We start from the raw sequence: 12,948 nt of genomic DNA on the forward strand, positions 1-12,948 counted from the left end.
CCTACCTGTCACAAAGTGATCAGAAAGTCTAGTTGTCCTAAATTTGATCGGTTGATGGCAGCCAGCCACTGTCGTCTCCTCCGCTCGCTTTTCTCCTGTGCTGCAATTCCCTGGTTTGTCAGGACTTTAGGGAGTCTGTGGAAGCTTTTGCCACCCTTTCCCCCCGGCTACTACAGCCAACAATGACACACGTATTCGGCATTTTGCTTCGCTGAGCAACAACAATGCACTGACACAGCGACGTTTGACTTCCAATATGGCCGCCGCCGGGTTCACGCTGATCTCGAAGCACTCTATAATTGTCACAGTTCGGGCAGCAGACAGAGTAAGCATACTGAGGGGAACAGCAATACAAAGCTAGCGCAGATCCACATTTCTCGCTAGCTGTGTTGGGTGTGTTGTTAACCCGTGTGGATTTAAGTGAAATACTTGAGAAGTTCTGTGGTCAAGACAATGTTTTAAGGTAAGGACACTTGATTATTATTGTTTGCCCGCCGTGGCTTCTTGTTGACGAAAGGCCCACATGATTTTGCCTTATGCAGCTACTGCTAGCGTCATGCTTTGAACTATAGGTTAAGCTCATTTGCGCTAAAGGATGGGTTTATTGAAGGACTTTGATGTAGCTAGTTTCTTTTTAAAAAATCGTATGCTCAAAACAGTATGCCCGTGTTCATCATGTTTAACTTTTTTCTTGATGGAGTGCGTGAAATATTGTTGCAAGTGGTTTTTCAATGCAGTCATGTCAAAAAGGCAGTTGAATGCACGGTCTTATTCAAGGAGAAGGAAGACTTGCATGATGCTTGAACATAGATCAGTAAAATAGACCCTAGTAGGACTTGGTTTCGTGTATTTCGGTCTGTAGAGTTATGAGTTTGGCTGCTGTCCATGGTGTTTATGTTTCATGTGACCGCCGAGCCAAGTACCTTGACTTGCAGTGAATGTTTGTTTTCATGCCGCCGAGCTATTTTTATGTATTTTATTTTTTAAAAGGACTTGTCTGTAGGTGTGTGTGTTTTATGTTTACAACACATAGGTCTACATTATAGCGCACGCAGGCTTGTGTGGTTATCTCTGGCCATGCCCCTGCGTGAAAGTTACGCAATATCACTGTCCTGTCCGTGGTAATAATCAGAACCAGCTCTGTAATGATAATGCGCGTGTTCTTCTCTCCCTCTGTGGTCGGATGTGTTGAGCGATGTGAGCGTGGGCCTTGCGCAGCGACGCTGAGCCAAACATAACCTATCGTAGGCTTCTAGGCTAATTACGCGCTTACACTGTAAATGCTTGACACGTATTGCAAATAAAATAAGAGTGTTTTCCTGGCCAACAGTAAGGGTAGGGTTGACAGGTAGCCTATGAGGGGCCTAGCCCCTGGGCCACGGGGGTTGATAAAGCGCCCCTGCAGACATAGAGGAGACCGAGGAACCTGTGGTGGACGACCCTGCAGAAAACGCAATTTCTTCCAGTAATGAAGTGCACCCCTGGCCCTACATACATGATCACTTCAGCTTCGTAGAGAAAAGGGGGTGACAGTTTCATTATGCAATGCAGATTATGTGTGCCCAAGAAGACAACCATTGCGGCATACAAAAATTCGACATCTAATCTGTGCAAGCATGTTGAGGTAAGTATTGTCATTGGCATCATAATCACGGGCGCAGATAGAGGGTGGGACGGGTGGGATTCGTCCCACTCAGATTTAAGTTCACCTCGTTCGGTCCCCCCCACTTATAGGGAGGAAAAAACGTCTATGCTGTCTTTGTTTGCATAAGGCAAACCTCACGGAAAAATCAAAAGACTAATTACCATTCGGTTTATTGAGGTGCACAGCAGTGTATACATAGTTGCAACAACTCACATAAAACAAAACAAAGACTGATATTCGGTTGGTTGAGCTGCGCAGACTGCACAGGTTGCGAGCTCGAGCTTGGTTGCTATGGTTACCCACAACAAGTTTGACAGGCATATTGGGGTTGGGGTTGGTTTGCTGGCAGCTTTGTCCCCCCCAGTTTTTTGTCCCCCCCAGTTCAAAAAACGTACCTGCGCCCCTGATCATAATGTTTCCTTTCCATAATAAAACCGACAATAGGCTGGTTATATTCCAAAAATAGTGGATGGCATTGCTAATGTTGAAGTAGCAAACTGTTGGTACTGTAACATAACGGTAACTAGTCTGTTATTCGGTTGGCTAATCATGCAAGCAAGTTAGCTCGCCAACCTGACGTGATCAGTCCTCCTACCATTCTACATCCAACAGGCCAGAAAGGAATACTAAACAAAACAAATAATGTTTGAATTGAATTGTTCAATAACACAGTGCACACAGGCAAGCTACGAGATTTCGGTGCAACATTTCACTTTCATATTTCGTGTACAATGCTTTGTGTGTGGTCAGGGCGATGTAAACGACATGACTGTGTGTATTGACCTTTTTTGTTTGTCTCAGTTTTAATGCAGCATTATCCTAAGCATTCAATTTGATACACTTCCTTTAAATAAAACATCTGGGTTGAGATGTACATATATCCTTGTTTCCTCTTCTTTTTCATTTTTGCACAACACAATGGAGGCAGAAAACACCCATTGTTAAAAGTAACGTTTTACTTTTACTCAAAGTACATTTTAAATGATCTACTTTTTACTTTTACTTGAGTAGATTTTTTGTTCGGTAACTTTACTTGTACTTAAGTAAAATTTCATCAGAGTAACAGTACTTGTACTTGAGTATAATATTTTAGTACTCTTTCCACCTCTGTTAGCCACAAAGTCAGGAAAATCTGTTCGTAAAATTACATTATAATGACCAAATACAATGAAAAGTATTTTTCCAGTCTCACCTGTGAAAGGTAATCCCATGTGATCTCGTTTGGACGGCAAACCTGTTGGTACAGTTAAACGCAGCTAATCTTTATTCTCCGCTTTGACCTATCCAATATGGCGGCGAGGATGACGTATGATTCTACGCGGAAGGCGGCGTCTTTAATGGTCCGGAATAAATTGAATACTACACGTTGATGGATTAATTTGTTGTTTCTCACCTGTGAAAGGTAATCCCATGTGATCTCGTTTGGACGGTAAACCTGTTGGTACAGTTAAAGGCAGCGCATGAATCTTTATTCTCCGCTTTGACCTATCCAAAATGGCGGCGAGGATGACGTATGATTCTACGCGGAAGGTGGCGTCTTTAATGGTCCGGAATAAATTGAATGATACACGTTCATGGATTAATTTGCTCCTCTACGCCCTTTTTGAGGAATGTATTGTCGGACTTAAACCAGCATCTGAAGAGGTGAGATCGCTCCTTTTTTTCCCTGTTTTTGCTGGCGGGATTGACTCTGCCCTAAGGGCAGAGTCTCTCTCTCTCTCTCTCTCTCTCTCTCACTTTGCACCATTACACAATAAATATTCACAGTGAAAATATTTTGTAAGCGCGTTTCATGAACCAAGTTATAGGATTTGTTGACAACTCGCATCGCATCACAATGAGAAGATCATTGGCACTACTGGTGTTAAGAATCAGACCATTTCATAAATGAATATTTTGCTGTAGAGCTGCAGTGTTTGTACAATTGCATGTTTTTGTTTCACTATTACTGTCACTATTCTGCTTCTTGCATTACTACTGTGAACTAACACTGAACATAATAATAATAATAATAATAATAATAATATCCAAGCTCGTGTTTCACTCTCACTAGTGCTCTGTAAGGCTTTTTCCTGGTGATATTTGTTACACTTCTACCCGGCGTGAAGCACTCACAGTCATGTGGTTGTGACGTCATCGTAAACAAATCCGTTCTACTCATCCAGACGGCTTCACAACGGCAACGTTGCCAGATCTTTCCACTCTGGAACCCGTTCTCAAAAAGATTGCGTTTTGGGCTCCCAAAATGCCGGTGCCGTGTGGACGCCAGGCCTAAATGATAAGCAATTGCATCGGAGCCACCTGAATCCGTTGCCGTGTGGACAGGGCCTCAGCCATCCAGATCATAGTAACTGTGGGTGGTAAAAGAGAGCAACCGGACTTGCTTGAAGATTCTTGAAGATGTTTCACCTCTCATCCGAAAGGCTTCTTCAGTTCTGTCTGACTAGTAGGGAGTATCAGGTATTTATCCTCTCATGGATGAAAAGCTCATCTAAGGTGTCGTTGAGTCATCCTGTTGGTGTGGGTCAATGGGGGCTGGATGTGAATGGCCTCGAGAGTCGTTTGGGTGATCAATGGATTGCCCGTTAAGGTGATCAATGGATTGCTGATTTTCTCTGTCCTCTTGTGAGTCACTGAAAACAGCTGGGTTTTGGTGTGCATTCAGTTGTCTGGGAAGTGTGCCAAGGACTGCATTGTAGGTGGCTGATAAATGATGTCTTAAGCTACATCCACACGACAACGGCAACGAGATGTTATTTAAAAATATATCGCGTCCAAATGGGCAACGATCAGTAAAATATCAGGTCCATATGGCAATGCAACGCTTGCTGAAAACGATGCAATACACATGCCACACCTCTAGGGGCGCTGTAAGACGGTCCCTTCGGAGACACCAGAACAATAGAAGAAGTAAGGACACATGCGCATAAACTATTATGCGTGAGACTTCATATTAGCCACAAAGTCAGAAAAATCTGTTCGTAAAATTACATTATAATGACCAAATACAATGAAAAGTATTTTTCCAGTCTCACCTGTGAAAGGTAATCCCATGTGATCTCGTTTGGACGGCAAACCTGTTAGTACAGTTAAACGCAGCTAATCTTTATTCTCCGCTTTGACCTATCCAATATGGTGGCGAGGATGACGTATGATTCTACGCGGAAGGCGGCGTCTTTAATGGTCCGGAATAAATTGAATGCTACACGTTGATGGATTAATTTGTTGTTTCTCACCTGTGAAAGGTAATCCCATGTGATCTCATTTGGATGGCAAACCTGTTGGTACAGTTAAACGCAGCTAATCTTTATTCTCCGCTTTGACCTATCCAATATGGCGGCGAGGATGACGTATGATTCTACACGGAAGGCGGCGTCTTTAATGGTCCAGAATAAATTGAATGCTACACGTTGATGGATTAATTTGTTGTTTCTCACCTGTGAAAGGTAATCCCATGTGATCTCGTTTGGATGGTAAACCTGTTGGTACAGTTAAATGCAGCACATGAATCTTTATTCTCCGCTTTGACCTATCCAATATGGCGGCGAGGATGACGTATGATTCTACGCGGAAGGTGGCGTCTTTAATGGTCCGGAATAAATTGAATGCTACACGTTGATGGATTAATTTGCTCTTCTACGCCCTTTTTGAGGAATGTATTGTTGGACTTAAACCAACATCTGAAGAGGTGAGATCGCTCCTTTTTTTCCCTATTTTTGCTGGCGGGATTGACTCTGCCCTAAGGGCAGAGTCTCTCTCTCTCTCTCTCTCTCTCACTTTGCACCATTACACAATAAATATTCACAGTGAAAATATTTTGTAAGCGCGTTTCATGAACCAAGTTATAGGATTTGTTGACAACTCGATTCGAGTTCGTTACACTTCTACCCGGCATGAAGCACTCACAGTCATGTGGTTGTGACGTCATCATAAACAAATCCGTTCTGCTCATCCAGACGACTTCGCAACGGCAACGTTGCCAGATCTTTCCACTCTGGAACCCGTTCTCAAAAAGATTGCGTTTTGGGCACCCAAAACGGCGGTGCCGTGTGGACGCCAGGCCTAAATGATAAGCAATTGCATCGGAGTCACCTGAATCCGTTGCCGTGTGGACAGGGCCTTAGACCCCCACCTCTGTTCAGTGATGGCCGTTCCAGGTTGACAAAAATGGCTTCTTTAACTCCTCGCTCATACCAACGATCCTCTCTAGCTAAAATGTATATGTTGCAATCCTGAAATGAGTGTCCTTTGTTGTTAAGATGAAGGTAGACAGCAGAGTCCTGGCCTGAGGAACTGGCTCTCCTGTGTTGAGCCATATGCCTGTGGAGCGGTTGTTTAATTTCTCCAATATACGAATCCGTGCATTCCTCACTGCACTGAATTGCATACACTACGTTGTCCTGTTTGTGTCTGGGTATTCTGTCCTTAGGGTGGACCAGTTTCTGCTTCAGGGTGTTACTGGGTCTGAAATGTACTGGAATGTTGTGTTTGTAGAAGATCCTCCTGAGTTTCTCAGATAGACCGGAAATGTAGGGAATGACAATGTTCTTGCGTTTGTTCCTGTTATCCTCCTTGTCCGTCATGTTCCTTTTTCTACTCTTGAAGAAAGACCAGTTGGGATACCCGCAGCTCTGAAGTGCTTTCTTGATGTGATTCTGCTCCTTCTCTTTTCCCTCTACCGTTGTAGGGATGTTCTGAGTCCTGTGTTGCAAGGTCCTAATGACCCCCAATTTGTGTTCCAGTGGGTGGTGAGAGTCGAAGAGTAGGTACTGGTCTGTGTGTGTGGGTTTCCGGTAGACCTCGATGCTAAGGCTTCTGTTTTGTCTAATGTGTACATCACAATCCAAGAAGGCTAGATTATTCCCACTGACGTCCTCCCAAGTGAAATTGATGTTGATATCCACTGCATTGATGTGCTTAAAGAAGGCTTCCACTTCATGGGTTTTGATTTGTTGGATTTGTTGTGGATGACACCTGGGTTAAAATCAAAACCCATGAAGTGGAAGCCTTCTGTAAGCACATCAATGCAGTGGATATCAACATCAATTTCACTCGGGAGGACATCAGTGGGAATAATCTAGCCTTCTTGGATTGTGATGTACACATTAGACAAGACAGAAGCCTTAGCATCGAGGTCTACCGGAAACCCACACACACAGACCAGTACCTACTCTTCGACTCTCACCACCCACTGGAACACAAATTGGGGGTCATTAGGACCTTTCAACACAGGGCTCAGAACATCCCCACAACGGTAGAGGGAAAAGAGAAGGAGCAGAATCACATCAAGAAAGCACTTCAACGACACCTTAGATGAGCTTTTCATCCATGAGAGGATAAATACCTGATACTCCCTACTAGTCAGACAGAACTGAAGAAGCCTTTCGGATGAGAGGTGAAACGTCTTCAAGAATCTTCAAGCAAGTCCAGTTGCTCTCTTTTACCACCCACAGTTATGCCAAGTGGTTTGCAAATGCAAATTTGCAGATAATCAGTTGTCAGTTTGGCTAATTAGGTAGTGATCTAATTGCTAGCTAGTTAAGATCGTCAAGCTAACCAGTAAGTTATCAGACAACTTTTGCCAGATGAAAAAAAAAAAAAACCTAATTTGAGATGCTTCTTTAAGTTAGAAGTGGAGTCTTTTAACGCTGAAGGCAACTTGCCTGCTAGGAAGCAGAGTTTGTACTCCACAGTGATGTTGCAATCTCCTTTTCCTTCCTTTAAACTGAACATGTTTGAATGTCCATGACAGAAACACATTTCTGTCCTGGCTGTGTCCCAGCTCCATTAGCTCATTTTGTGGTTTGTGGGCAGGTGTCATGGTGTAATATGAAGGCATACTGCAATTTTTTCAGTCAAGGCTTCTGGACAATGCATTGAATTTCCATCATTTAATTTGAGAGTGAATTAATATGTGAAGAAATCAGTTATTTCAAGTAATCCATTAAAGGGGAACTGAAGGCAAAGTTTTTTATTATCATAATTCTATTTATCTCATTTTATTAAATATAGGAATGCATTTTTGATAGCTATTTTGTCACTGCTATAGCAAGTTTTGAGTGTTTGAAATATGCTATGTAATATATCAGTCCATACAGTGGTGCTTGAAAGTTTGTGAACCCTTTAGAATTTTTAATAATAATAATAATAATAATAATAATAATAATAAGTTCAAGTTATATAGCGCCTTTCACAAACCCAAGGACGCTTTACACAGGAGTTACAAAAAAAAAAAAACCTAGGAAGAATAGTGTGAGGTAAAGAGAAAAGTTTTCAAGTTAGCTTTGAAGGAAGAGAGAGTGGAACAGTCACGAAGCGATTGTGGTAACGAGTTCCAAAGTTTAGGAGCAGCAACACTAAATGATCTGCCACCCATAGATGCCAGTTTAAAACGTGGAACAGTCAGAAGTCCACAGACAGAAGATCTGAGGGAGCAGGAGGGACAGTACAAATGAATTAGCTCACAGAGATAGGAAGGGGCAAGACCGTGAAGAGCTTTATAGGTTAAAAGCAAGATTTTGTATTTGATCCGAGAGATAACTGGCAACCAATGCAGTTGCTGTAAAACAGGAGTGATGTGAGCAATGCGCTTGGTGAGTGTGAGGACTCTTGCTGCTGAGTTTTGGATGTACTGCAGGCGATTGAGCAATGTGGCAGGGAGACCATAAAAGAGAGAATTGCAGTAGTCAAGATGAGAAAAAATAAATGCATTGACCAATCTTTTGGCATCAGTTTCCAAGAGAAAAGGGTGGAGATGTGCAATATTGCGGAATATTTATGCAGTATTATTTCTGCATAAATATGACCTAAAACATCATCAGATTTTCACACAAGTCCTAAGAGTAGATAAAGAGAACCCAGTTAAACAAATGAGACAAAAATATTATACTTGGTCATTTATTTATTGAGGAAAATGATCCAATATTACATATGTCAGTGGCAAAAGTATGTGAACCTTTGCTTTCAGTATCTGGTGTGACCCCCATGTGCAGCAATAACTGCAACTAAACGTTTCCGGTAACTGTTGATCAGTCCTGGTACTGTAGATATGGCCATTTGGACAGTGTGTCTTCCTTTCACCAACCCATACTGGTCATGTGAGGAGTATACACAGTGACAGGCATATATCAAGTGCAAAAATGTAAGATGACAAAGAATTTTGGTTCAAAACTATAAAAATTGCAGGTGCATAATTTGTGCATATAATTGTATTGGGTTGAGCTTACTGTTGCCACAAATGTTTTAGAGTAGACCTTTTCAGAGACATTTAGAGCAATACATTACCCAAGTAATGGTGGTAAAATACATATATGTTATTTACCAGCTGGGAGGTCTGTATTGTGAAATACCGTGACAGAGGTCTTGAAAGTACTGAGCGAGGCCCTCTGGGCCGAGGTCAGTATTCAAGGCCGAGGTCACGGTATTTCACCATACAGACCGACCTTAAGCTGGTAAATAATATATTGATTTTTTTCTTTACCAAATTCTAACAGAAAACGAGAGCACCCAAAAGGGAAAACCGAGCCGAACTGCCATTTTGAATCCTCATTCACGGCTGTAATGCAAATGGCTTCCTCCTCGGTATACAAGTGCACTTCCATGGCAGGAAAAAAACTACATTTTGCTATGTAGTACCCTATTTATACAAATAGGAGTCATTCAGGATTCAGCCATGTTTTTGCTCAACCAACGTTATACAGTATTATGACCTTTATGTTTATTTCTTCTTCCTCAGGGTAGTAAAACTCGCTTTTGCTGTGAACACTGTCGTTATCGCTATCCATGCTGTAAAATTAATGCTATTCTCCTGAGAAATGCTGGCAAAAATGTATAAGATTTTTGATAATCTTATAAATAAATCTTATAAAAGAAAATATAAATGTTGACAAAAAACGTGACTATGTTTGCTGTTGTTGTGAATGAGTGAGTCGCCAGAGGTCTGTAACTGGGGTCCGTACCATAGGATACGGACCCACTCACCAGCCAATCAGAGCGCAGGATTTGGACTGCGAAAAAAATAAATATATGTTATTTACCAGCTGGGAGGTCCATATCATGAAATATCATGACCGAGGTCTTGAAAGTACTGAGCGAGGCCCTCTGGGCCGAGGTCAGTATTCAAGGCCGAGGTCACGGTATTTCACCATATGGACCGACCTTAAGCTGGTAAATAATTTTTTTTCTTTACCAAATTCGAACAGAAAACAAGTGCGCCCGAAAGGGAAAACCGAGGCAAGGCGCCATTTTGAATCCTCATTCACGGCTGTCATGCAAATGGCTTCCTCCTCAGTATACAAGTGCACTTCCATGGCAGGAAAAAACTACATTTTGCCACCTACAGTGGGGCAAAAAAGTATTTAGTCAGTCACCAATTGTGCAAGTTCTCCCACTTAAAAAGATGAGAGGCCTGTAATTTTCATCATAGGTATACCTCGACTATGAGAGACAAAATGAGAAAAAAAATCCAGAAAATCACATTGTCTGATTTTTAAAGAATTTATTTGCAAATTATGGTGGAAAATAAGTATTTGGTCAATAACAAAAGTTCATCTCAATACTTTGTTATATACCCTTTGTTGGCAATGACAGAGGTCAAATGTTTTCTGTAAGTCTTCACAAGGTTTTCACACACTGTTGCTGGTATTTTGGCGCATTCCTCCAGGCAGATCTCCTCTAGAGCAGTGATGTTTTGGGGCTGTCGCTGGGCAACATGGACTTTGAACTTGCTCCAAAGATTTTCTGTGGGGTTGAGATCTGGAGACTGTCTAGGCCACTCCAGGACCTTGAAATGCTTCTTACGAAGCCACTCCTTCGTTGCCCGGGCGGTGTGTTTGGGATCATTGTCATGCTGAAAGACCCAGCCACCTTTCATCTTCAATGCCCTTGCTGATGGAAGGAGGTTTTCACTCAAAATCTCACGATACATGGCCCCATTCATTCTTTCCTTTACATGGATCAGTCGTCCTGGTCCCTTTGCAGAAAAACAGCCCCAAAGCATGATGTTTTCCACCCCCATGCTTCACAGTAGGTATGGTGTTCTTTGGATGCAACTCAGCATTCTTTCTCCTCCAAACACGACAAGTTGAGTTTTTACCAAAAAGTTCTATTTTGGTTTCATCTGACCATATGACATTCTCCCAATCCTCTTCTGGATCATCCAAATGCTCTCTAGCAAACTTCAGACAGGCCTGGACATGTACTGGCTTAAGCAGGGGGACACGTCTGGCACTGCAGGATTTGAGTCCCTGGCGGCGTAGTGTGTTACTGATGGTAGCCTTTGTTACTTTGGTCCCAGTTCTCTGCAGGTCATTCACTAGGTCCCCCCGTGTGGTTCTGGGATTTTTGCTCACCGTTCTTGTGATCATTTTGACCCCACAGGGTGAGATCTTGCGTGGAGCCCCAGATCGAGGGAGATTATCAGTGGTCTTGTATGTCTTCCATTTTCTAATAATTGCTCCCACAGTTGATTTCTTCACACCAAGCTGCTTACCTATTGCAGATTCAGTCTTCCCAGCCTGGTGCAGGTCTACAACTTTGTTTCTGGTGTCCTTTGACAGCTCTTTGGTCTTGGCCATAGTGGAGTTTGGAGTGTGACTGTTTGAGGTTGTGGACAGGTGTCTTTTATGCTGTTAACGAGTTCAAACAGGTGCCATTAATACAGGTAATAAGTGGAGGACAGAGGAGCCTCTTAAAGAAGTTGTTACAGGTCTGTGAGAGCCAGAAATCTTGCTTGTTTGTAGGTGACCAAATACTTATTTTACTGAGGAATTTACCAATTAATTCATTAAAAATCCTACAATGTGATTTCCTGGATTCTTTCCCCCCCCCATTCCGTCTCTCATAGTTGAAGTGTACCTATGATGAAAATTACAGGCCTCTCTCATCTTTTTAAGTGGAAGAACTTGCACAATTGGTGACTGACTAAATACGTTTTTGCCCCACTGTATGTAGTCCCCTATTTATACAAAATTGAGTCATTCAGGATTCAGCCATGTTTTTGCTCAGCGTTAGCAACAGTTATAGGTTTTTAGCATTCTCCTGAAATGTTTTCTTTTATTTCTTCTTCCTCAGGGGAGTAAAACTCGCTTTCGCTGTGAAGACTGTCGTTATCACTATCCATGATGTAAAATTAATGCTATTCTCCTGAGAAATGCGAAAATAAATGTTGACAAAAATTGCTACTATGTTTGTTGTTGTGAATGAGCGAGTCGCCAGAGGTCCATAACCGGGGTCCGTACCATAGGATACGGACCCACTCGCCAGCCAATCAGAGCGCAGGATTTGGACCGCGAAAAAAATAAATATATGTTATTTACCAGCTGGGAGGTCCATATCATGAAATATCATGACTGAGGTCTTGAAAGTACTGAGCAATAAATACAAACCCGCTCGCCAGCCAATCAGAGTGTAGGAGTTGATGGAAACCAGACCGCAAAAAAAAAACACTTTTGTACTCTACTTATTTGGTTGGTTGAGTATGTTTAAAAAGGAGTGAGTGGCTAACCTCCTAAATGAACAGGAAGATAACATGATTAATTTCAATATGACATGACTTGGGCAATTTTAATATCCAACCCAAATTAATATTAGGACTTCTAGCTAGACACTCATGGTCGTGAGGTAATATTTCATCTTCTCTTAAAGTTGTTTCAGTTTGCTAATGTTATCTCACAGCTAGCTAGAGAGTTAATGAGCTAGTTTAGGCATCAAAATGAGTTACATGCTGCAAAAAAAAAAAAATGCAAAGAACTTCTTCCAGAGGGTCTGTTAGAATGGTTTACAGCAAAACAAGACATGGTTTTCCTACAGAACTCAAATTGTCAACACTATAAATCTTTTTGCATAAAGTCTGAAAGGTATTAAATGAAGCTTGTTATTTCCGCCCAAAACTGTCAATAACCTCATTAACCACACCTCTGACATTATCATCACATAACTCCTATAAAAATATTTATCAAAAAGAAAACATACTGGGGAAGGTATCAAGGTGACCTAAGCTTATATAAACGACAGACCTCTATTCCCCAAATGATTTGTGCAATAAGTTTAAGTTGCTTTTCCAGTTATCACGCCATGATTTACTTTGAATGTTGTAAAAAAAAGTATACTATTTATGATGTGTTTGCAGGTGCCATACAACAGTATGTGTGGATTGCAGTAGCAGGAGGAGCTCTTCTTTTACTCTTGATTTTGGTTGTTGCACTGATTTGTTGCTGGAGATCCCGCAAAAGTATGTTAAGTTCTAACACACACACACACACACACACACACACACACACACACACACACACACACACACACAC

At 41.9% G+C, this 12,948-nt stretch overlaps 1 protein-coding gene across 3 annotated transcripts in view; it reads left to right on the forward strand.

The window, feature by feature from the left end:
- LOC132874253 (CD48 antigen-like) overlaps nucleotides 1–12,948 on the forward strand; it is a 45,772-nt gene that overhangs the window by 14,993 nt on the left and 17,831 nt on the right. For 2 of the 3 annotated variants that reach the window (XM_060910393.1, XM_060910310.1), the window contains exon 4: nucleotides 12,774–12,875. The exons of the other annotated variant lie outside the window; for it this stretch is intronic. In XM_060910393.1, coding sequence (XP_060766376.1) covers nucleotides 12,774–12,875 — 102 coding nt within the window. The remainder of the gene's footprint in view (nucleotides 1–12,773; nucleotides 12,876–12,948) is intronic. 3 annotated transcript variants of the gene reach the window in all.

Source organism: Neoarius graeffei, chromosome 1 (assembly GCF_027579695.1).
Source record: "Neoarius graeffei isolate fNeoGra1 chromosome 1, fNeoGra1.pri, whole genome shotgun sequence".
Classification (NCBI taxonomy): Eukaryota; Metazoa; Chordata; class Actinopteri; order Siluriformes; family Ariidae; genus Neoarius; species Neoarius graeffei.